General features: G+C 49.4%; 1 protein-coding gene across 2 annotated transcripts in view; it reads right to left on the reverse strand.

Annotated features, from left to right (window-relative positions):
• NUP160 (nucleoporin 160) overlaps positions 1 to 21,218 on the reverse strand; it is a 30,816-nt gene extending 9,598 nt beyond the window's left edge. The window contains exons 1-21 of one of the 2 annotated variants that reach the window (XM_064513352.1): positions 20,945 to 21,218; positions 20,541 to 20,751; positions 18,734 to 18,956; positions 18,263 to 18,341; positions 17,172 to 17,286; positions 15,811 to 15,969; positions 14,748 to 14,825; positions 14,406 to 14,503; positions 13,422 to 13,506; positions 12,867 to 12,935; positions 12,587 to 12,670; positions 11,507 to 11,677; positions 11,268 to 11,367; positions 9,309 to 9,474; positions 8,567 to 8,682; positions 8,300 to 8,460; positions 6,765 to 6,898; positions 6,352 to 6,422; positions 4,257 to 4,416; positions 3,507 to 3,576; positions 4 to 66 (exon numbers count right to left, since the gene is read on the reverse strand). In XM_064513352.1, the coding sequence (XP_064369422.1) occupies positions 4 to 66; positions 3,507 to 3,576; positions 4,257 to 4,416; positions 6,352 to 6,422; positions 6,765 to 6,898; positions 8,300 to 8,460; positions 8,567 to 8,682; positions 9,309 to 9,474; positions 11,268 to 11,367; positions 11,507 to 11,677; positions 12,587 to 12,670; positions 12,867 to 12,935; positions 13,422 to 13,506; positions 14,406 to 14,503; positions 14,748 to 14,825; positions 15,811 to 15,969; positions 17,172 to 17,286; positions 18,263 to 18,341; positions 18,734 to 18,956; positions 20,541 to 20,751; positions 20,945 to 21,147 (2,616 nt within the window). In that variant the 5' untranslated portion in view covers positions 21,148 to 21,218. Of the gene's footprint in view, positions 1 to 3; positions 67 to 89; positions 189 to 3,506; positions 3,577 to 4,256; positions 4,417 to 6,351; positions 6,423 to 6,764; positions 6,899 to 8,299; positions 8,461 to 8,566; positions 8,683 to 9,308; positions 9,475 to 11,267; positions 11,368 to 11,506; positions 11,678 to 12,586; positions 12,671 to 12,866; positions 12,936 to 13,421; positions 13,507 to 14,405; positions 14,504 to 14,747; positions 14,826 to 15,810; positions 15,970 to 17,171; positions 17,287 to 18,262; positions 18,342 to 18,733; positions 18,957 to 20,540; positions 20,752 to 20,944 lie in introns of both variants that reach the window. The other variant, XM_064513351.1, reaches the window with a different exon arrangement.
• Positions 21,219 to 25,410: the final 4,192 nt, after the last annotated feature.

Below are 25,410 nucleotides of genomic sequence, written 5' to 3' on the forward strand. Positions count from 1 at the left end.
TACCTGTGCGCTTCCTCCCTCCCAAGGGGAAGGGTTGCAGCTCCAAACCACGGAGGGGAGGCAACGCTGGAAGGAGAACAGTGTCTTACCTTGTGCCCCTCACCCATGACAAGGTAACATCTGCCCATCATGAAGCAGCAGGAGCCCATGTTCACATGGCACCATGGCTGCAGCAGGCGAATGTACTCCTGCAGGAAGGAACAGGAGTTTTTAACGCAGCTCAGCACATGCTTGTGAGCTGCGGGCACCCAGTACCAGAAGAAAGAATGGAGGGTTTAGGTCTCTAACCCCAAAGCACTATTTTGGTGACACCCTTAGCTGTGGTGTTCACAGAAATCCAGGTTGAGGGCTAGTTTCCATGACCTCAAAGTCCCTTTGGTGCACAGATGGGGAGACAACCCCCACATGCTCCTAGTAGACAACCTGCCTTGATCAGCTCCAGTGTCTGTACAAAAGACACCAGAAACGGCACCTGATATCCCCACAAATCAGATACAACACACTCTAAAGCTGCTACATACCTGCTGCAGGGAACCATAACGGAAATGCTGCACTGGTGTGCACAGAGCATGAATGAGAGCGTGCATGTGTGAAGGTAGCAGGAGAGCAGGCAGAGCAGGCATTAAGAGTGTTATTTGTGCAGCAGGGCAGGAGACATAGACCAGTCGTGGCATCCAGGATAGATGATGGATCCCAGCACCAACTGACAGGCATCAGGTGGAGTGCTGATGGCACTAAGGACACACCATGAATAAGGCCACAGCACAGACACTGGCCAAAACCAGGGTGATACAACTCAACCTGGCCCTGCACCTTCTTTGGCAAAAGAATACAAAAGCTACAAAACGTCATCACCAATCAAAAAGGTGGAAGACATGAGGAAGATGCAATAGCTGGCATCCTTTGTCTTCCATGCCTCAGAAGGGATTCTGGCCAGACCACTGACACGCTTGTCTTGGTGCGCACAAGTATAAAAGAATGTGCAAGTGAAATCAGTGATGGAATGAGTGTCAGTGACAGCACATTTTTTTTAAAAGAACAGATTCCACAATGCTATACTAGCTGTCGACACAGTTACGTTAGCTGCCACAGTACCTTCTTCTGAAGGGCTACAAGGGAACAAAACCAACAGCACCACAGGTTTCCCTGGGAGAGTGGTGTTTGCTCTTTGCATTGAAAGGAAGAGCGATGTGCCAGCCTCACTAGCAGGACACCACGACTCCGAGGGAAGGGACATGCAGGAGCCAGGGCCCATCAGTAAAGTGTGTAAATGCAACGCCACCAGCACATATACCTTGCCTAGCCCAGACACAGCTCCACCAAAACCCACGTGGCAATGTGTCCTCTGAGCCTGGATTCACTGCTCAAATTAGCCAGCTATAAGAGATAAAACCCACCCCAGACTTGCCCAACAGCTTGTCATACAGAATAAGCAATAAGGGAGGCTTGGCGCTCATCCCAGGCCAGTGCGTTGGTCACTAGACCTTCTCTGTGCCTGCCTGTTAGTCACAGGATGCTTCCTGTATCTCCATTTGGGTCACCGTGTTCACATTCACAGGCAAATCTGGTGTTAGCTCACTGAGGTCAACGCACTCAATCCAAGTTTACGTGACCAATTGGGATCAGTAAGCATAAGAGAAAGCAGCAGGGGAGGAGGAAGAGCCTGCTCTTGCAGAGATAAAAGAGGACACAAGTGAGACAAAAGCATTGCAAGGAAATTCAAAGTGTGCTCGCGCCATGAGAGACTGTAGCACTGTGCACAGATGCCAAGAGGCAGAATGATGTCGTCCAAACCATCTTGGCATTTCCTGGCTCAGAAGCTTTGCAGATTTGACATTCTTCTCAGCAAGAACATGAACACAAAAGAAAGTAATTCAGCCCCCAGGTGTAAAGGGCTGAGAGAACAGAAGTCTTGCTAAAACATATAGGAAAAAACATCTCATTAATAACACACAAGGACTGCCATCAGTAGGGGAACGAAATGTGTCACATGGCACTACAGACAAGGAATCACACAATTCAGAATTAGAGCAGAAGCAGCTACAACTACCAAGCCTCTAAAGAGCATGGGAAGAAACAGTGCAAGAAATAATGTCCAGAAATATAACAGCCTGTGGAGACACCTGAAAATAAGTAGTTCACTCATATTGCTACCAAGACATCGAATGTGTAGCCAGTTATGGAAAGATCGATGGACATTTCTTACACCACATTTTACTCATAAGGACATTTAAGATATAAATGAGCCCTCCTGAAATTTTATCTTCAGTCTAGCAGCAGAAATACGTCTCCTGAATGTCTGATCTTGAGGCCAATATGCTTGCAATTGTACCACAGAAAGGGTTATGGGGTATACCACCAGCTAACAGGTAATTACATTACAGGTTTGCTATGATACTTCAACAAGATCACAAACAAGTTACTTGCCCACAGTTTCATACTATCAGACAAGTCCTGGGAGATTGAACTTCTCCATAAAAAGGGTATATAATAATCCTGAGCATTTCTTTTTGGACACTGTTGAAAATAAAAGATGCAACCCATAAAGCAGACCATCTTAAATTAACCTGCAACAAACTCATTGCTGCACTTTCCAGGTGTGAGACACTTAACAAAAAGCCCTTCAGTTAGAGGTTGAGATGGACACTAAAGGGAAAGAGATGGCTGCACAAGGAAGATGGAAGATATTTGCTACCTTACATTTATTTACTGTGTTTATATGACACCGGCTATGACATATGACAAAGATTTCCGATAGCTCTCCAAAAGAGCGGTTCCTTATAGCCAACTTCATCTATGGGGCAAACTTCCAGCCCATCATCTCCAGAAAGAAAAATGGGAGCAGAGAGCTTGGGAAGATTAGCTCACATCTGAGCTCACAAAGCAGCAACTATGGGAAAGCAGAACAAACTCCAACGACTGCAAAGATGCAGTCTTGGGTAGACAAGACTTTTCTAAGTGTAGGTCAGGCAGCTGTGAATGGAGACTGCATTGTGTTACACCTCTGCATCAGCCAAGGTGCAGACCTGCTATTGAAAAAAGAAACCAGTGCATGGGAAGAGAAAATTGCACTCACTGCTCTCTTCTTTCAGCTCCCAAAGGCAAAAACAGCACTGTTTTTGCAACCTTAGCTGCAACAATACACTCCAGTAAATCTGTCTATCAAGAAGGAGAGCCATAGCACACTCCAAGTGAAGACATGCAAACAGGTCTCCCAAAGAGATTGCTGTCGGGCAAGAATCAAAAGCAGCAGCTGATGCAACAATCTCTGTGTGCAAGGGAGGCAGTAAAGTTACTCCTAGGAAAATTGCAGGCACATAGTGCTAAAAGACTGTTCTTTAGCAGCACCATCCTTTTGTGTGCCCTTGCTGACTCCAGGGCACGTTTGCATGCCAAGCCGCTGCTGGCCCCAGCAGTACTTTCCCAGCTGTGCAAAGTAAGGCATTTGGCATTTTCTAGAGCTTCACTGCACAAGCATTGTTAGAGAGACAGAACAAAGAACTCACCTGCAGCTGGGTGTACTGACAGCTCCCCATCAAACACTCTGGAAAGAGGAAGCCAGGATTGCTGGGCCACCTGAGCAGAGGTTAAGGAACAGAGTAGTAGTAGTCCAGACAGCTTGAAGCAATACTCTGAAACTCTGTGAGCCTCTCTTAGTTTGTGAGAGGAAGGGAGAGAAGATTAAGCTGCTCTTTACACAACTCATTATTCTGTAATAAGATTTATCCATATTAGAGCAAAACCATTAGTATATCTAATCCACAACTACCCAAATCCTGTTACCCTTCCCAATCTCCCAGCATCACTTGTTGCCAGGACAAGTTTCTAGAACTCAGGGGCTTAAAGTCAGAAATTCAAATCCGTTCTTGTGCCCCTAAACAGGATGAATTCTGTGAAATCTTAAATACCCACAAATCCCACAAACACTAATAACAGTCACTTGTTCAGGAGACTTGTTTTGGACATTCGGATTTGGAAAATGTTGCTTTTGAAACTGCACAGGGTCTCTCGTGGAGATGGCCAACTTACTGCTCCACCATCATAACTCTTCTACTAATCCCGACCCTCCTCTCACAAACTTGCCAACACATTCAGCCTCATGACATGGATGTGATACGCAGCCTTCATACAATCTCACAGAACTCACATGGCAGCCCCACACAGGGGATGCAGCACTGCCATGCTGCACAAAAACTTCCACTAATTACAGCACAGCATGACAGAACACCTTGCCGTGCGTTTACAGCCAAGGATACAGGAGTGGCAGAAAGTCAGCCACTACTGCGGTAATAAGATGGGGCCAGTTCAAACTTGTTTCAGCCAGAGAGGTGTTCGGTTGCGAGAAGAGTCGAGATATGATGTGCTTTCTGGCCACTTCCTGGAAGAACAGCTCCACAATCGTTTGCGGGCTGGATACTAAAATACAAGTTAAAGAAACACTGAGAACAGGGCCCATGGCAGACCTCCCACTTTCTACATTGAGCTGCTATGCTGGGCTCATCAGCTCAAACATCACAGATTAAGTCACAACAAAACAAAAAGCACGTTCAGCACCCCAATTTGTTGGTTTTGGATTCCTCTTGACATCTGCTGGTTAAGTCAGAGGCGGTAGCAGGAGATGAAAGAGCCACACGCTGCAATGTTTATTAACTGCAACTCAATTATAACACGAAAAAAAAGAGCTGTGCTTTCTCTCCAATTGTGCTATTAGCAATCCGCCTGTAGCTCTCCAACACTACTGAATGTTTTGCAGGGCAGAGCTGAGGGAGTGCTGACTTTGCTATCTGGCTCTGTTCAAATGCCTCCCTTCTCTTTCCAGTCCCCTAAGCAGTCCCATCTGGCCAATCTCTCAGTAGCTGTTTTCAACGCCTCTCCCCGAGCTGCCACCTCCTTTTCATCTTTCCCCATGTTTTACATTTTTTTTCCCCTGAAGCACAGTGGCCAAACAGGACTTTCATCATGAATGGGCCAAGAAATAACCCACGACACTGGCACACACAAAGGATATTTTCAGTTTCCCTTTAATGCACTGACATTTGCTTTGAGGCAACTGCCTCTTGAACTAATGCTTTCATGGAGAGTTCAGACTCTGAAGATCTCAGCATGATTGCAAAGGGCACAAATCCCCCAGGACTGTCAGTAAGTGGAGGTAATTCCTCCCAAACTCACATCCCTTCACATGTGGCACTGCTGCCTCTGCTTGTAACTGAGCTTCCCACCTACTTTTTCAGCTTGTTCTAAAATATCTCAGCTCTGAAGTTTCATACAAAACTACTTTCAGCAGGGTTACTCCTGTGCATTTTCCTCATACCTTGCTCATCACCACCTCCTTTAACTCTTTCAAGGAATGCATTTCCCTACTTAAGTTGCCTCATATCATCCCCCATTAGGATCTTTTTTCCCCAAGACAGTGACTGAAAGCATGTATCTGTCTAGGGTTTGCAGCAAGACTTCTAAAACGTGAATGAATTATCAGCTGCTATTTCCCACTGCTGTGTTGCTCACAGCTGGTAGCTCACATCTTAACTGTCTGAATTGTGAATCATTAGAAGCACAGACATGTTCTTGGAAAGTATTCCTACATGTTCTCCCTTCCCTGAGCTGCTGCTTCTGCTCACTGTTGGACAAAGGCTAGCAAGCAGGACAGACATGGGAGACTTGCTACAGTCGCTGTAACGTACATGAGCAACGGGTGAACTCAGCTGATACTACTGGGCCCAGAATTAATACCATTCAGCTGAGCGAGGCCTTCCCATCCTGTGTCAGGTGACTCAGGCTGAAACAAGACCCATGTCTCTGAGACAGAAGGTCTGAGTCCAGTGCAGCAGATTTTTTTTTTTTTTTTGGTGGACAGCATAACAAACAGCTCCATGCAAAGGGGGTTGTTCAAACATGCCATCCCTCAGCTCACTGCATTAAGCATTTTCCTTGGGTGGCAAAGACACAGAAAACAGTAGCATCCTGATGAGTAACAACCCCTGTAACTCTAGCACTGCTAGGGGGATACACACTTCAACTTCACTAAAAGGCAAAGTTCCTTACTGATGCTCAGAACAGTTTTTCATGCAGCTGGAAAGTTACACACAACCACTTCACTAAAAGAACATTGCTGGGATTGCAAAATCCAGCAGGCACAGCACAGAAACTGCTGTACTAAAGGGGCTAAACCATCCCCCTCAGTCATAGACTGAGCAATGAACTTCCTCTGGAAAGAAAGGCCTGATTTAGAGAGAGGAAGGTCAACCTCCAAAATCAGGAATCCCCCCAAATCAGACTTTTTTGAAAGATTCAACTATCAATCTTAAAGTAATAACAAAAACTGAGAGCTGCTGAACCGTGGACATATCTTACCCAGTTTGTGAGGTGTTATGGCAGTAGTGTCTGCTAACTCCAATACAGACAGATGCTGCAGATTAGATTCCCTAGAGAAAAAAAAGCCATCAGTGAAAAGACAACAGAAGGCACCTCCTGTTTTAAGCGTACTCATTGTTCAACTCAAATCACTCCTACCACTGAAAAAGGCAATGCTGCATGGAGCACTGAACCCTCACACCACAGAATTAGCATAAGCGTAAGGACTCAACTCAAACATAGGAAAAAAAAAAAAAAAGAAAGAGAGAAAACAAACCCAAAACAGTATGGCCTGACTCCTACAGTGAGATTCCCAGAGCAATCACCACCTCCTCATACTGGTAAGGGCATTTCAGGAGGATTTAGCAGAAACCCACATCAATCAGAGGCAGAGTGGAAAGGAAGAGACTTACAGTGTGTCAACAGGGACGTCCGAAGCGAGGCACTGGCTTGCCCACCTGATCAGATAGTACGACAGGAGAAGAGGAGAGGTGCGGTGCAGCAGGTCCTGCTGAGACTGGAACAACTGTCCCCCTCCTATAACCATCTGCAAGGAAACCACAGAGGTTGGCACGCCAAGAGGCCAAGCCCAAAGAGCAATAGCAGGACGAGGACAATCAGCAAGTTTTGTATCAGGCCCAACTCATTCCTCCTGCTAACACGAAGGTGGCCAACTGCCTGGCAGTCAACCAGACCCACTCAGACCACGAGCAGTACTCCTGCATATACCAGAATAACCCAGACACAAATTACAGTGTCACCTTAGTAGCAGGGGATGAACAAACTCTTCTGGTGGCCCAGACCACATGGGGAGAGTTGAACAAGCAAAGCTATGGGCATAAGGACTGTTTCTCTACACTACAAACACCAGCACCACACTCGGTGTGCCTGCTATCAGGGACACCAACAAAAACGGGCTTCGCATTGTTGTGACAATGCTGCTTAGAGGGAAAACAGCTTTGCTACACAGACCATCTCCCAGCCTAGCTCTGCTGTCCAGGGACTGCATTCCTTCATGCTCCAGCCAGAAGCAGCATGGCCAGGGAATGTGGAAGGGAAAGCAATCCACACTCGTGAAGGACACAGGCGTGTCAAACAGGGAAAAGAGCAGTTCCTAACCAAGCGAGCAGCACAGGTCACATGCCTTACTGGTCTGTGAGAAAGCTTGGCACCAGAAGGACACCTTGCAACATGCTCTAAGTGCTACCAGAGTGACCTTATCTGGGAAGAAGGGGATTTCTTTTAAATCAAGAAACTAAAGCAGTAATGATTCCAAGTAAATAATATTGGTTTAAACAAAGTTCCCCTTGCCTGGGGACCTGTTCCCATCCTTTGTGTTCCACTCAAACCATCAGCATAACCACTTGTGCGGTCACACAGCGAACAGGATCAACCCAGACCAGTCTACCACAATCACAAACACAGCTGCCACCACAGCGGCTGCTTACACTGGCTGAAGCAGCCCTCACACAGAAGGTGAAATCACAGCCTTTGGGTAAATGCCACCGCTACGATACAAAGGTGCTGTGCACTGTGCTGCCAAAGAACAAGGCCACAGTCAGTTTGGGCGTTCTACGCTGCAGAGTGGTGTGGGAGTGATGGGGAACTGATGGAAGAACTGTATGTGCCCAAGCAGCACTACTTTGAAATGGCTAGAAATGATGTCCTCCTCCCACAGAGGGGAGCAACGAAGTTTTGCTTTCTATTTTCTGGATACTCAGTATGGAAACAGGGAGTTAGGGTGTGTCAGCAGCGCACTGCTTTACTTAGGATGGTGGAAGTCACTGGATGAGAAGAACAGGGCTTGCGAAAGCCTTTTGCTAGTTCCAACAGCCTCCAGTGTTTTGTTGGAGGAGACACAGCTCAGAATCTGGCATCAGCTGAACCCCATATCCAGAAAGTTCAAAGCACCGAGAGTGCACTCGGCAGCTTCAAGGGCTATACTCACAGGATCTCCAAGCCGCAGCAACAGCTGTTGGAGGATCAACAGGTCCCGACATATCAGGAAACGGATCGTGGCAATCTTACACACCCCCCAGCAAACCACATTGACTGCAGTACCACTACCATACAGCTGGGTGAGGTTCATGCGCACATTTAGAGGCTGAGCTGAAAGATAAAATTACTGGGATAAGGGTAGGAACTAGGCTAACAAGAACCCTTGCCGAGCAGCTGCTGCTTTCCTAGACTGAACATACTGCTGTAGAGCTTTCACCTCTTTCCACGTCAGCGTCTGTCTCATAGTCCATTTCTCGGATAAGGACTCCTATGGCATGGATCGGGTTTCTGATCTCCTGCAATTTGCTGTGAATGTCCTCCATCACATTTTCTCTGCAAGGACAAAGAATTACTTGACAACATGACATCTGAACTCAAGAGGGTTCTTTCTCCTCCCTTGGTGATCCTCTCCAGAAGGGAATGTATCTGATCAGCTTGGACATTCCTGAAGGGAATCCTCTTCTGGCTTCGAGTTTTATTACAGTGCCTGCAGGGACCAGTCTATTTATTCCACTCCCCCAGGCTACCAGGAAATAACAGTCAGATAGCTGGCATTCCATAGGGTAATGATTTCAGGAGGAGGAGGTTAGCACACTAACCACAGGGCTTGACCAAGGCTCTGACCTCTAGCGTCCACAGGCACTTGCTTTCACACCGCAGAGAGGATCACCTAACCAGAACTCAGCTCTCCTGCTTCGCATCTTGCCTGAGAATGGCTAAAATTTCTGCTCAGGAGGGCCCAGGCAACAGCAAGCGGGGTCTGGAAGGAAAACCCCACTAGTGCCACCAACATCCATGTTCCCCCATCTCTGAGGGGGCCTGGAGAAGTCTCCTGCAGTGCAGAAAAAGTCCACACATCCCCAAATGCATTTTGACCCTAATCAAAGGCTGCTCCAGGCAATCTCTGTACAGGCATCCCTACCTCTTCATAGGGGAGTTTATGTAAGATATCTCCTTACGTGTCATTAGCTATCAAGTCCTCCAGAATCTGCTCTGCAGCCTTTTCTGGAGGCTGGAGGCGGGAGCAAGCCATTTCCATTATGAATGCCATTTCCATGGAAATTGATTCTCCAATCAGTCGAAGGCACTGGACAAGACAGACAACATCACGAGACATCTCCAAATCTGTAATGAAAGAATCTAACTGTATATTCACAAGAGATTTCAAAATGAAGATGGAAGGACCATTCAAAACCAAGTTAGTTCACCTCATCCCAGAAAGCTACTAGCAGCAGATTGGTCCCAGCCCTGTTTGTCAGACTGACCCTTCACTGCTAACTACAAGGCCAAATTAAAACTTAGGAGTTGGCAAGGAAAAGATCTGTGCTTTACTATTTGGAAAATAAAAAAACACTAATGCAACAGTAAAACAATCAAAGTAAATCCAAAGATTTTTCTTCAGCTGCAGCTTAAGAGGAAATAATTAGTACAATGTAAGAGCAAAGAAAACCAAGAACAAATGGCTCACATAGCTTAGTTCTAATTTATCTGTCAAGCAGGAACTACTCATATTACGGCAGTTATCCATTTGCAGCCCGACCTCTCACGGTGAAAGGAGGGTTTTCACATTCTTAGAAGTGATCTGAAAATTCACTCTTGAGGATTACAGGATAAATCATTGGTTTGCAATCCATTTTATGTACATTTTTAAAGATTAAGTAACATTTTTTGTGAAGTTTGAAATGGACAGGGCAGAAACTGCTAGCCTCCTAAGAAACAGTGCTCTCCAGGCCTCCAGCTTTCTTTCCAAACCCTGGAGAACTTCAGAGGCAGAAACAGCTCTGCCAAATGGATGATGATTCTTAAAAAAAAAATAATAATAAAAATAAAAAAATCACTCAAGCATCAAAGTGGAACTTAGGTAATATTTTCCATTGCCTTTTTCTTTGTGAAACATGTGATTGCATGGCTAGCAAAGCATAGAGGGCAGTGTGGCAGCAACATCAAGAACAAGTTTTGCACTCCACAGCATTTACTTCCTGGAAAGAGGGAATTGCATAGTCCTTCCTCAGAGCTTATATGAAAATACTTATGCAAAATCAGTTTGCTGAAAATAAACAAATGAGTTTGCAGAGCAGCACAGTTGAACCCAGAGTGCCAGAGTACCCATAGGATTACAGGTTTTCTTCTCATCTGTAATCTTTTATACTCTATCAGCAAGAAGAGGAGGTTGGGGAATTCGATGAAACAAAACCACTCACATCAAGTCAGAGTAGGTCTTAAGGATCCTGGTGGGCATCGCAAAATTGAGCAAGCATCCAACTGAACTAACATAAAGCAGAACTCATATAAGGGATCACCAGCTGCAGTGTGACTGAGTGTTTCTGATGGAACAGCCCCCCAACTTGGCCTGGGCTTGAATTCACTTGGCAGCTTTTAGAGAACCAAGCAATGATTTAGGAGATAGAAAACTGAGCTTCCAAATCCTAATCTCCCCAGCAGGACTGAAGAACCTGCCAGCACAGTATTGAGCTCAATCCTAACAGATCTACCCCACAGAGAGTAGACACGGAAAAGCCACCAGTTAACATCTCTGGAGCCTGCACAGGTACTTTAGAATGCCACAAGGGCAAAGAATCACACCAATGCAGATGCCTGTCACTGAGCAACATGTGTCCTGAAATCTAGGATTCTTCCTTTTTAAGTTACCTGAAATGAGCCAAGGCAGATTTTTCAGCCTTGTCACTTAATTTTTTTTTAACTCCTAGTCTGAATATTATGGCAGGTTTTGTAAAATAAAGTTTACTGCAAGTGCCAAAATAAGAGAAATAAATCAGAACCCATGCAGATAATCACGGAGTCAGGAGCCACTTCAACAAGCCACTATGGAAACTCCTGCATCCCCCTGCCTAGGGCTTCCCTCGCACGCAGTATTTGAGAATCCAGCAATGAAAGAGCCTCTGCAGCTCCTCACTTACCATCAAAGATGGCAGCATCATCCTCAGTCAGTAAGTGCTCATTAGAGAGGAGATAGAGATGGTCCACCATGGAGCAGGGCACGAGGAAAGACAGGGACCCCTAGAAAAGGAGAAACCCATTCTTCAAGCTCCCCAAATCCACGCCTCAGTCAGAAGACCACACTACAATTCCCTGGAGATCACTGCTTCAATTGGCTACACAGGTCTAAAAGCCCAGAGCCACTTCTGCTTAGCCTCACCTTCTTCAGCAGGCACACCATGTTGGTATAGGGATTTAAGTGCAGTGCCAGAGGCCTTGAGAGTGCTTCTTGGTACTGAAGGCAGCAGGCATAAAACTTTGACCAGAACTCCACCTGCAGCTGCCAAAACTCTTCCGGGGAGCATTCGTATTCTGTCACACTGCTGTGGAACTGGTGGGACCAAAACAGGATTTCAGATGAGTACAGGCACTGACCAAAGAAAAAAACTGCAGTGCTTGGACTGCAGTTTTGTCCCTCATGACCAGTGTCACACCTTTACATGGTTAAGGATTGGTAAGCACCTGTTAGTTCTTTTCCCCACTGCCTTGCAGACAATTTTTTTTTTCCTATGGCAGTGAATTACACAACAAACAGCAAGGGAACAAGGCCCAGAAGAACCATTTGTATACAACCCTATATAAAGAAGCACCAATAGTGTCAAAACAAAAAGCAGTATTGTAGATCTCTTTAAAAACATCATGCAAGGTGACTGTTATAGAGGATATATGAAACTGCCTTCTTTCTATGAATTTCCTAGCAATATTCTGAACAGCCCCAAGGATGAACTGCAGGTAGGAACGCCAGCTTAGAGAATCAGGCATGAGAGTAAAATCTGGACAAGTAGGGTAAAATGGGGGAAATTCAGAGCCAAAAGGACAGTGAGTTGATTTTCAGATAGGTTTCCCTAGATCCCCTACAGATGCCCCAGACTCAGACACATCTCCTGGTGTCCAAAATTATGAGTAATAGATCTGTGTACTGCTAGCCAGCACCCAGGACAGGGAGCTGGAACAGGCAGCACACGATGTGTGACCAGGACTGCATGCAAAGTGTACCCAGGGAGAAGAAATAGTAGAAAATTAGGCAAGAAGAACAGACTCCACAAAGGAAAGAGGGAATGAAAAAGCCAAGCAGGAAAGATGGAGATTTTTATATCCTTAAATAAATAAATAACTCCCTCAGAAAGGCAAAGACCAAATACGGTCTCGGGTCACTTGTGCATCTCATTTAACTACACCAAATCATTTAAATAATACATATAATGGATGCATGAACAAAAGATGATGAGAAAAGCCTCACCTCACTTTCCACAGCTAAGGTAACCTCTTTTTTTAACTCGTCCCATGTCAGATCCAAGTGTGTCTCAGTTCCTTGAGAAAAGATCTAAAAAGCAGTAGAGCAAACTTTTACTTTAAACCAAGAGACCTGTCTCTCCAAGTTTCAGCAGAGGCCTGTGTACTGGGGCAGAGAAAGTGCTGTACACCTTAACACCAGCTCTCTCTTGTACCCTCCTACAGGCTTCCACAGGAGGCCTCAGGAGAGGCTGAACAGTGAGAGCATCCAACACTCTCATACTAACCTGTAAAGCCTTCTGGATAGCTGCATTTGTGAACCGGCCAGGCATAAAGAGATATTCCAGGTAGGTTTCCTATGAAAAGGACAAGATGGTAATTTAAAGAAAGACATATGCCAGAGGGCCAGCATTTAAAAGCACTGCTTCTGGTCCTTATTCTCATTCTCAAACTCACCCCCAGATCTGTGTTTCTTTCCAGCTTCAGTTCAAAATTCCCCACCTGCTCTAACTTCTCCCCTTTCGCTCCCTTTTCAGCTCCCGTGACTGAACACAGCTTCCCACACACTCCAGATTCTGTTTGCCTGTTTTGTCTCAAGGCTTGCTTTTAGTTGACTTGAAATTCTCCTCTTCCCTCAACTTCTGGCTTAATAACCATGCTCAATGACTTAACACTGTGATAATAGAGGCTAAGTCTTGTTCCCTTAACTTGGGGGAATTTTAAGAGGATAACAAAGGTCAAGACTCAGAATAAAGATACACAGTGTACACTTGAATTGTCCTAATGTTTTCCTTCTGGGCAGGGAAGCTTCATTACTTCTTGTCATTTTATAGTCAGCTTACCCTGGGGTCCTGGTCATGTCGAACCGTCACTTCCTCTTCAGGTAGCGGCTGCACAAAGACCTGGTTCCACTGGCCCGCAACATTTCTGCAGGAAGGAAGGAAAACAAACAAAAACAAAACCATCAGCTTTGCATGGCAGTACTACAACACAGAGCCTCTGTGAGCAGTCACCTGAACCAAATTTGTCACTGTCACCAGTCATCACAGAATTTAAAGCAACCACAGCCCCTCAGATTTGTTAACAGAGGAACTTTGACCAAGTGACAAATGACAGATTTAGCCAGCAGAGCCTAATGGTGGTATCCCCATTCCTGAGCTAACAGAACAGGTTGGATGCTTGAAGAGGCTCATCAACATGATTCCTTAATTTATACCACTGTTCTCTCCTTCACGAGTGCTCGCCAAATAACTCTTCCTCAGACTGACTGGTCTGGATGATTCTTCTGCCTAAATAAGAATACTCACAGCAATTTTTACCCAGTATATACTTCCCTGGTCTGGCTTATGTTAAAAAAGAAAAAAAAAAACTACCCTCCCAGCTTTATAAAAATAAGACTGACACTTTCACATCACTGGTCTTTTCAAAACAAGATCTTTCTTGGAAAAGACCAGCCAGTTTTGAAGGAGCTGTCAGGAAAGTACAACCCTCCCTCCGCGACATTTGCAGCAGATTCCACTCACAGCAAGCCTGTCTGGCTTTTTACATTTTTCACATTCCTGCAGTTGAGCTGTAGCTTTATTATAAAGCAGGACAAAAAAAAGTCCAAGTAAACTGCACTGCAAGAAAACCCAGCTGTGCATTTGACACAAACCCCGCAATAGAAAGAACTAGGTACCACTGCATCTTGACACACTTAAGTCAGCAAAGCAGTACCAGGACAGCAAGAGTCGAGGTGCTAGATCAGTGCTTTTTTCATCTGCAGTCACTCATGAAGGTACCCCCTGCCAGGCTATCAACTCCAGCAATCCAGTGCAGAAACTCACTGCTCAAAATTGATATATTTCACAATGGTTTGGTTCTCTTCATTGTGCCACAGTGCCCAGATCTCAGCCGAGGTTAAGGCAAAATCAACAAGAGTCTCCTAGAAGATATAGCACAGATTTACTTTCTTATCATAAATTCAAGTACTGCAGAGAAACATGCATAGTTAATACTAGCAAAGCAGTCCCTTGATTCATTTAACCACAATTGGAAAAGAAAATTCTTGTTTATTCACAGCAAAATCCCTAAATCCAGGCCTCTTTAGAGTGCTCTACACCTTTCAGTAAGCAACCCTCCTTCTGTTACCTCAGGACTTTCTGAGAGAGGCCAGGCTGAGCACTCACCTGAGAGGTGAACAGTGAGGATATGTGGTCAAGGCTGTAGCGGTTACTCTCAGTGCTCACCAACTGGAAGACACAGAACTGCAAACATATCTCGTAAGTTATTTGCTAAAGATATGCCAGTGTATCTATGCCAAGAGTCAGCACACTGCAGGGAAACTCGTCTCTTTAGTCACACTTTTTGCCTTGACACTACAGTCACCAGACACCTGATGCCAAAGCTGCCTAGCTGAGATTAAGGCCAAGCAGAACACACCATGCACTGATTCGCCTCAGCACACGTGAGCGTGGACCTAGCCTCTGTGCCACACACTGACATCAGCCTTCTTGGGAAGGATACCTTAATTTCTGTCCTGAATTTGAACGATTTCTAGCCCTCTTTTGAAAGGCTGCAACAGAAAAATAATGATGATAATACTCCTGGACACTGCTAATGACAAGATGATGCATGCAAGTGAGGAGAGTAAGATGGAAAAAGCTCTGCATCCTCAGGTCACTTGCTGCAAACCAAGCTCTGCATGTTCTGACAAGAGTGAACACAGCATTAGAGGGACAGCAGAAGTTTGAATACCCTGGAGAATTGAAAGGGTAAGCTGTCCAACAGATGAGAGTGCTGTCATTTCTGCTCTGCTAAATTTATTACTCACTACATGAAGCTGGAGTTCTACAGTAGTCAACATTTGGCAATATGCGTAGTGATACATTTGTATGCTCCCAGGAGCCCCACATAAATACACTTATTGGCGTTTCCGTGCTTTTGGCTACTTTCAGACCTTCTACTTTCCCACGGCATGAACATGCTTTCAGGATCCTACCGGCACAGAAGGTGAACAAGTGAACTAGCACTCACAGATCATCTTAGTTCTGCAGGGAATTCCACTCCCAAAGCAAGGGCATGTGTGTCTTGCAGTGCTTCAAGAGCACAAATGTTTATTCAGAAAGTAGCGTTCTCTCCAGAGGGTCAGACATGAAACTTTTCTCTATTTGGTGCCTCAAGCACAAACTCAAATCCATGTAGGAAAATATATTTTCAGCACATGCCAAGAAAGACACATTTGTAGCATACCTGCCCTCGCTTGGGTGCATGCATATACACGCCGAGATAAAGCCCCAGTGACTGGGAGAAAGCCAGTCGCAGTCGGTGCCCAGTCCCAGCTGCAAGTCGCAGGTCCCTACTGACCGGCATGAACTCCAGAAGGTCTGCAACCATCAGGCACATTTGATCCTGCCCAAAATACAGGTATCGGACAAGTAGCGTAAAAACTCAGGATTGAGAAACTGCCCATCTGCTTCATTCTTCCCCCCTTCCCTTCCACTACTTTCACTCTGCCCCTCTCTTAGCCCCCTCCACCTTCTCCCCTGTTAGTCAGATTAGCACTTGTTGCATGGAGCAGATGCCAGCATGGTGAGGACTGTAACATGCACACAAAAAGATGAGCTTGCTTGTTTCCTGAGTAAGAAGTTTTATACACAGAAGTCACCCCTATGGAAACATGAATAAGGCAAGCCAAGAACCACTCAGTGTTGAAGCTACAGCCCCTGCTTTCAGAGAATGAGTGGATTCTGGATTACGTGGCTGTCTCTCCCTCTCCATCATCTCCCGTTCCCTTCCTCTCCATTCGATCCTCAATATCAAAAGAGACTGGTCTCTCCCAATACCACACCAGCCTGGTTTAAGAACCAGCACATCACCTTTGGTGCCTTTCTAAGCTGCTTTCTGAGGAGCAGCATGTTCAAAGTCTGCACAGACCTTTCCCTAAGGATGCAAGCAAAGCATCCATGCACGTACCTGAATCATTCTTTAGCACTGCTTAGCTTTCCCCATCTCACCTATGCTCTCTCTCCCACTGAGCATGGGCTTTCAAAGTCCAGGCACGGACAATAAAGCTCCCCTCTCCCTCCCTTAACACACGCACACATTCCAGTGCAGATGAGCCATGAAAGCAGTTGTGTCTGGTTGATTAACTTTGGCACTGATATTTGGAGCAAGTGGCATTCAGCTAGCTGAGGCTTTTATTAACTTCTTGTTGACAAGGAACTACATTACAAAGATGCTCTTATTACCTCTAAAACAAAAGAAAATCCATTTGGCATGCTTTCTCATCCCTTGAAGTGTTCCTGCCTGCCTTCCTGAACACCCTCATGAGTTTGCAGATAACTTCCCAATACTGTGCTCTGCCCTATGTAAAAGGCTTTGCCGTATAGAAAACTTATCTACTTTCCAAGTAAAAACTACAAATACAAGCTATGATAATCTCCACAGATTGCCCAAATCCCAGTAAGCAGAAGTTGCCCTGAAGACAATTTCACACCAGATCAAATCTACGCTAACCACCCAGCCTTCGTTTCTCAAGCCTCTGAGTGTCACCCAAGCAGCAAACAACTGGCAATGGAAGATGTTATTCCCTGAACCCAGGCCTCACTCACCTTGTAGGACCACATTCTAAGTTTATGGTCCTGAGAGAGAGCAAAGAGAAAGGCATCATGATCTAGGCAGTGAACAGAGAGGCTGATAGGCAGGTCTGACAGGCCACAGTCACCTCTGAAAATACAAGTATTATTTCAAAGGATTAAAGGAAAAAAAAATCAAGGGTACTGCAAAGATCCAAGACACATGGTTTCTATCACACTGCATTTAAAATAAGGTAAAAAAAAAAGCAGTGGTCTCAGACCACAAAGGAAGAGGACAAAAGAAAGTGCAGCTGAGACAGTAATATACATGAGGTACACAAAACATTCATTTCTGCAGTATCGCTAAGTGCCCCAGCCCATTCTAAGAGCACAGGTGGACTAGCAACGCACTAACACAGCAGCGTTTCAGAGGTGGACTGCGTTGCTCAGTGTTCAAGACACAGAGGATCCCACCACACTGATAACACCCAGAACCTAGATGAATGCACCTTTGAAACACCCATGACAACTTGGAGTTAAGGATCCAGATGGAAGCACTGACATGACCAGTCCCAACCAACGCACCACTGATGCTCCAAGTCAAGGTGCTGGGGGACTTGCTCCAATTTTCAGATAACAATACAGCAGGGCTTAGAATTTGTTTTTGCACTCTTAGGCACCATAACAATTACAGTCCAAAATTGAGCCACACCGCACACAGCATGTCTGGTGTCATCTACACATAACATCAGCTGATCAGGAACGAGCCTGGCGTTTCAGAACAAGGACAACAACGTACAACTGTTGCAATCCTTAATCTGCCCTGGCTGTGAGCCATATCCTGGGTAAATCCTCAGAGCCCAATTACTAGATGTAATATATGCGTAGACACAGACACACAGAACCAGCAGGACCCCATTAAGATGAACTAATCCAGCACTGAAGTCCCAAACTGAGTGCTGTGCTGGATCTGTGACCAAGTTACTTAACCTTTTTGATAAAGTATTTATAGATGCTGACTTCTTTGTACTTATCTTTGACTTCAGCTAGAAACACTAAGGGGCTTCCATATGAGGGAATAATAATAATTATAAATTTTTTTCATTTATTTGTCACCAAACACTAACCTGATGGCAGTTGGCATCCAACCAGTAAGGAAACGCTGCATCACTGAGCTCTGTTTCAGTTCCACAATTGAAACTGTTCCTTTCAAAATAAAAAGCAATATTAAAAAAATATATTGAGTACTGTACTTGTTAATAAGAGAATTTACTTCTACCAACAAGGGACTTTACAGACCTGATGCAGAAGGGCACGTGTGCATGCATGCACATGTGTATAGCAAAATAAGACACATACGATAAAAATCAAAATCAGCTGAAGTCCAAAGCTAGAAGAGGGATGTTACTGGACAGGCTAAGATGTACCAGCACAACTGCAAAGACCACAGTGACACACACACAGCATATCCTAAAACATATCCCGCATGGAATGGGTGCTTCCGTCTAGGCAAGGCTATCTGTTAGTGTGCAGGATAACACTAAACTATGCTTTGTAAAAATATAGATTTGCAGACACAGCCTGTTCCCACTCCTTACCAGGTGCATCGTGAGGAGGCAGCTTAAGGACAAAGATTCCTCCCGAAGCAGAGGGCAGAGCAAAGAGAGCCTCTCCCTCACTGCTAAGCCAAGCCGCTGAGGCAACAGAATTAGATGCTAGGCCTGGCACGCTGGGAATCATGTAGTAGTTTGAAGGATCTCTGAAGTTGATTTTGCCAATATCTGTAAACACGGACTGCATTTGGCTCTCTGTTATCAGCTCCTGGAAACGGGAAACAGAGAAACGAGTACAAATCCTGAACACACATACACAGCCATGGAAAAACAACCAAACGCCAGTGGAGTGACAGCTACAACTCTGCTACTTTATAAAGAGGATCTTTCTGGTAAGAACTCTCTGGTCACTACCACTTTTTGTTTTCCTCACTTTTAATCCATGACCATTTCTCTTTAAGAGCAGATATCAAAGGGATTTAAAACCTGTAATTTTCTAACAGAATGCTCTCTCCCTCCCTCACATAAGCTAACATCCCCAAAGGAGTCCTCTAGTCCTACTATCAGCTGCTTTGAGAGCTCATAACAGAACACTGTTAACAGGTCTCAGAAAGCAAGCAGCTCTGCAAAAGCCACAGCATCACTGCTTGAAAATGCTGTTTTGAACCCTAAAAGCAAGAGATGATAATTTCTCCAAGAGACACCCAGACAGAGGCATCAGGAAAAAAGGTCCCACCAGATGGATACATGTAATGTAATTTCTGCATAAGATACATCTTCCACATGAAACAAAAAAAGATTATATGCCTTGCTACTTATACAGGTATATTAGTTACACACCCGCCAAAGCCTTCTTTCTCTGAACTGCTCAGTTCCTACCTCCAAATACTATTTTGTCCTCTGTGTCGTGATGCTTGGCCTAAGAACTGCAAAGAGCAAATACGACATAAGGACAAATACACGCAACAACCATAGCCCAAGGCAAGACTGTGACTAAAGACAAGCAGGATGAGGAGCTTACTGGAGTGAGACCAAGCCACTCTAACACTGTAAATATGGAAACACTGTAAATCTTATTCCGATGGCCACTGACTCATCCATGCATGCAGTCTGACTAAATTCAGTTCCACATGAAGCAAGAGATTTCCAGATTTTTCTTCCAAATTGACATACTTTTTCCAGCAGTTTTCAGTTCCACATAGAGATCTGCCTTGCACTGATGAACAAACCTGCTGTATGTGGCCAAAAATCAAAGGACTTGTGAGTTTATAAGATCTAAAAAGCAGTTTAACTAGAAAAGTTAGGAAGTCATTTGAGTATGAAATTAAGCCACAGAGCTTCCCATGAAACTAAAGAGAGGCCCCTAAACTGACACTCCAGCTCTGTGCCTCTGGAAACACCAGACAGTTCCAGTGCAGGATATAAATCCTGATCACACAGCTATGAAACAATGTGCTAAGAAGGAATATTCAAATTCCCGTGGATCTGTGTGCCCAACTCCAAAAGGCACAGGAAGAGTTCTGCTTTGCACTCACAAGCAATTCAGCATAAGTGTTTTTATACCTAGTCAGCCCATATCACGCAGGCATGTTGGCCGCAATACAGTATCATCAGGTTTGCAGGAAGCCCAGCAACAGTGCTGGAAGCACCACCACATCCCCACCTTGATGGGAAACACCCTGAGGTCTTTGCTATCTTGCAACTCATTCAGGTGCTTTCCTAAGGGCTCTGCATACTTGGAGGACTGAGGTGGGTGCCTGGCACAGCAGGAGGTCAGGCAGGAGGTCCTGGAAGGGCCTGCATGCCATGCCTACGTACAGCACCCCCGGGAGAAGCAGGTGCCAGTACTCACGCTGCGGTACATGCGGGCAGGGTGCGGCAAGAGCAGGCGGTGCACGGTCTGCGTGGTGGCGAGAAGGATGACGAGGTGGCTCTGCACCTCGCACACGTGCACGCCGCCAGGGAGCAGCGGGCAGCCCTGGATGCGGAGCCGCACCGCGTTGTTGAGGAGATTGATGTCCAGCGACTCCTCCACCAGCTCCACCGCATCCCCCGACGTGGTCCTGTGGGCAGAGCAGAGCGGGCACGGCGGGAGGCGCGGGGGCCCAGCTGGGGGGACTGCAGAGGCCCAGGCCCAGGCCCAGGCCGAGGCCGGGGCGGAGGCCGAGGCCATCGCGGTGCCGGCGGTGGGCCGAGGGCAGAGGCCAGGCGGAGGCCGGCGCGGCCGGCCGCGGGGGCGGGCCCGGGCCCACTCACCAGCGTATGAAGCGGTTCCTGGTGACGGCGGCGAGCTGGGCGCTCTCCTGGTAGCAGAACCCGCCGGCGCTGTCGCCGTAGCGACCGACGGGGGCCGGCGCGATGCCCGGCGGGCTGAACGCCAGCTCCCGCACCCGCCGCGGCGGGCCCCGCGCCGCCCCGCTCAGCTCCAGGCAGCTCCGCTCCGCCAGCGCCGCCGCCATCTTCCGCCGCCGCCGCCTGTCTTCCCGCCCGCCCCCGCGGGGCACCACGGGAAAGCGGCGCCGCGGGGCACCACGGGAAGCGAGCAGGCGCGGGCGGGCGGGGGGGGACGCTGGGATGTGGAGCCTGGGGGAGAGGGGCCGGGGTGGGGGAGAGATGCTGGGATATGGGAGCTGAGGATAGGGGCCGGGGGAAAGGGGCCAGGATAGGGGGCCTAGCGGAGGGGGGCCAGAGCAAGGGGAGAGACGCTGTGATATGGGGCCTGGGGGAAGGGGGCCAGGAAAGAGGGGCTGGGTTGTGGGGGAGAGGGGGTGGGAAGAGGGTCCAGGGCAGGGAGAGAGGTGCTGGGATATGGGAGCGGGGGAGAGGGGCTACGGGAGAGGGGCTGGGGTTTGGGGTAGAGGGGCCAGGGGAGAAGGGCCAGGAGTGGGGGAAAAGGTGCTGGGATATGGGGCCTGGGGGAAGGGGACCAGGGGAGAGGGGCCAGGGAGGGGGGAAGGGTGCTGAGGCATGGGACCTGGAGGAGAGGGGATGGGGAGAGGGGCCAGGGCAGGGAGAGAGGTGCTGGGATATGGGCCCTGGTGAGAGGGGCAGGGGCAGGGGAGAGGTACTGGGATGTGGGATCTGGAGGAGAGGCGATGGGGAGAGGGGCCAGGGCAGGGGGAGAGGCGCTGGGATGTGGGGCCTGGGGGAACGGGCCAGGGGAGAGGGGCCAGGGGAAGGGGGAGAGGTGCTGGGGCATGGGACCTGCAGGAGAGGGGATGGGGCCTCGGTTGGGGGGTGAGGGGCTGGGGCCTGGGGGAGATGGGCTGGGGGACAGGGACCAGGGTGTGTGTGAGAGGGCTTGGAGCCTGGGGGAGAGGAGCCAGGGCGCAAGGGATGGAGATTGGGCCTGGGGCAGGGCACGCGGGAGAAGGCATGGGACGTGCCCCAGGCCAGCCCCCCCCTGCAGGGGGGGGGCCGAAACACCCCATCCCCACATTGCACAACCGCCTGCCCGCTGTGGGTGGCCCTGCCTCGGTGTCCTCCCAGGCTGCGGGAGGCATGGGGATGCCCCCCGGGGAGCTAGTGGCACCCAGTACTGCTGGCTGGTCCCTGGGTGGACAGCTTGCTGCACCAGCCAAGCCCCCAGGTCGATGTCCACTCCGAATTTGCCTTGCGTGTGCCACCAGCTGGAGCTTGGATGAGGGCATCAAACAAGCCGGGGCCCCATGTGCACCCCTGGGGCACCACACTCATCACCAGCTGTCAGCCCAGTGATTGCTAAATGCAGGAGCCCCCAAAAGTGATGTAAGGCTCTGGTATGGGGTGGCTGTGCTTGAGCCCCCATCCTGTGTGGGGTTGCAGGTGACGCTGCGTCAGCGGACGGATCCCGGCAGCGCTCAGAGGCATTTCTGCACGCTGATTTCTCCAGGTCGTGACACTTCCTGCATAGCTGAGGGCTCTTGCGGAGCAACTGCAAAACTCAAATTTGATTTACAAGGGAGACGGGTCTCAGTGCGAGTCACCTTGAATTTCACACCGTGATCTTGCAAAGCCTCGTGGGGGAAATCTCCCAAGCTCTGGTGCCCAGCTAAATGTTCAGGAGGCCCTCATTCGCTCGAAATCATCTGATGCTAATAACAGATGCAAAAAATGTGCCTTCAGTAAACATGCCTTCATCACACACCCCGGTCCTGGGCAAAACACGTGTTGGCAGCCTGGCAGAGGCTTGGCGGCCACGAGGATGGCTCACATCCACTGGCAATGCCCTGCCTTGTCAGATGGGAGATAACGTGTAACTGTTTCAATTCCCGCTTTGTCAAGCACATCTCAGGTTTCAGGTAAGCAAAGCAGTCCCGGCTGCTGCCGTCCCTTTGCCCTGGCCGTTTGCCAGCAGCACGCGGGACCACAGGCCCGGCTGCTTGGCGGCCTCGGCGCGGTTGCCTTTGCTGCCGGCAGCATCTCAGCAGCATGACGGCCTGCACGGCAGCGCTTGCTTGAGTGACCCTGATCTCGTCCCTGCTCTGACGAAATCTAGACCCCAAGGGGTCTCAGCTGGATCCTGGGGAGCGGGATGAGGGGGGCTGGTCTGCGCCAGCTCTAGAAGCTTGCCAGACCCCTCCAGGTGGCACAAAAGCAGGAGGGAGTCACTAGCGTTATGTGACGATAGCACCCTGGATTGGGAACAGAGGAGCTCCAAAAGGCGAGGGGGGTGTTTTGTGGAGTCAGGGATCATCTGACTTTTCAAAACCCTGACCGAGATGAGGAAGAAATTTGCGCATTTGGGCAGGATCTGGTCCACGACAGCAAGCCGGGATGCTGTGCGAGGGCGGGTAGTGGAGGGAAAGACGCTGGCAAGGCAGAGGGGACCAGCCGAGTCTCTGTGCCCTGGTGCAGAGCTAGGCAGAGGTGGCTGAGCAAGGCGGCCCACGGCAAGCCAGAGGGGGATCGCCACTGCCTTGTAACGCCGACCCAGAGTCAGCGAGGCTAAACGCGAGGGTGCTTTTCAGGAGCCTGGTGCAGCTGGGTCGCTGCTCAAAGGGTTAACCGTGCCTCTTGGCCACAGCAGGCAAACCCAAGGGCAAAGGGACGGCTGCGACCTTCACAGCTGCGGTCCCGCACCGGCACAGGGCTCTAGCACACCGTCCCTCCCATGCTGTGCTGGGCACACGCACGCACCCTGTAGCCCGAGGGGGCCATGATACTGTGTCAAAGGGCACTGCAAAGAAAACCCGCAAAGGCAGAAATGGGTTTAGTCCTGCCCCCGGCAGGTGGGGGAAATCGTGACGCCCCCATGGCGGTGCGCCGGGGCCCAGCCCGGAGCAGAGCTCTGACACAACGTGCTTTGCCAGGGCTGCAGGCAGGCAGGGCAGAGAAGCGTGACGTGAATTTTCCAGCGTGCTTCGCTAGAGCTGGGAAAGGTCGGAGAGCTGTGAGCATGCCATGTGGGAACGCTGGCTCTACCTGTTTAGCTGGGCGAGTTTCCCCAGCAGCAGCGCAGCTCTCCGAAGAAAGTGTTTGCTAAAGCACGGGGATGGGCTCCCATTGGGGAAAGCACCAAAGCAGGGAGGGAATCCGGAGCAGCCTGATTCCCCCTTCTCCGGCACTTCAGCCCGGGCCTACTCCTGAAGGCATCGGAGATGCAGCTGAACGGCAAGCCTGAAGCTTCATGGCCCTGGGAGAAGCTCCACTCCCGGCGCTGATCCCTGTGCAATCCCATGGCTCTGCCTCCAGGCTGCTGCAGCTGGCTCTGAGTCACCCTGCTGCTCCCAAAGCTTTGAACCCCGGTGGTGACCAGTACGGCCACAGCGCCCCGGGGAGCAGCTCCACGCTGCGGGATGGCAAGGGCGGCACGGCTCCCTTCCTGCAGCCGCTGGGTAGTGGGGTGGCCTGGGGGCTGCATGTTCCCCCCCCGCCCTGAATGGCCCTGCAACTGGCACCAGGGCTCAGCGCCGGGGGTGGCAGGCCCCGAACAATCCTGCCTTTGAGCAGCGAAGGCGAGAGCCCGGCGCCCGGCGGCACAAAGCGCTCTGTCTGCCTGCCTGCAGAATGGCAGCATTCTAGTGGTGGCAGGTGCCGCGGGGCGCCGGGCCACGGCACGTGGGCTGGGATGGCGGTGGCGGCAGTGCTGGTTTTCCCAGCTCAGCACCTCTCCACACCCCCCAGTGAGCCCTCGCCACCCGCGGGGCACTTGGCCTGGCCCCCTTCCCGGGATGAAGCGGCGTTTGCGCCTCACTCACCCCTGCTGCACCGCTGTGCCAGCGGGTCGGGACCCCAGGCCAATTTTGGGGCTGGGCGGCTGCAGCCGGAGGGATGCGCGGGGCCGGCCGGCAGGGCTGAACCACAGCCAAGGGGAAAGCGCCTCACTCGCGAACTCACATCCTGTTTAGGGGTTAACCCATCCCCAGCGAGCGCTCAGGCCACGCCAGGGAGGAAAGGCCATGCGCCAGGGTCCACACGCGGCCAAGTCACCGCCGGATGAGCAAAGGTGGCAGGAAAAAACGTGGCAGCGCGGCCAGGCCCTTCCTAGGAGCCGGCTCACCGGGCCCCGTGGCCCCCCCGGGCAGCACAAGGGCTCTCGCAGCACCCGCCTGCACCCCAGGGACCCTCGAGTCGGGGTGCCGCTGGGGCACCCGCACGCATGGGGACCCTGGCTGGGTGCCCGCGCCCCCTGGGGCAAGGGCGCCGTCGGACTGTGTGTAGCCCCCGCGGGTGCAGGCACCCCCACGAGGCCGCGTCCGGGACCGTGTCCGGGACGGCGGCGGGGCCAGGGCGAGGCCGGA

The sequence above is a fragment of the Dromaius novaehollandiae genome, chromosome 5 (assembly GCF_036370855.1).
Source record: "Dromaius novaehollandiae isolate bDroNov1 chromosome 5, bDroNov1.hap1, whole genome shotgun sequence".
Taxonomy (NCBI): domain Eukaryota; kingdom Metazoa; phylum Chordata; class Aves; order Casuariiformes; family Dromaiidae; genus Dromaius; species Dromaius novaehollandiae.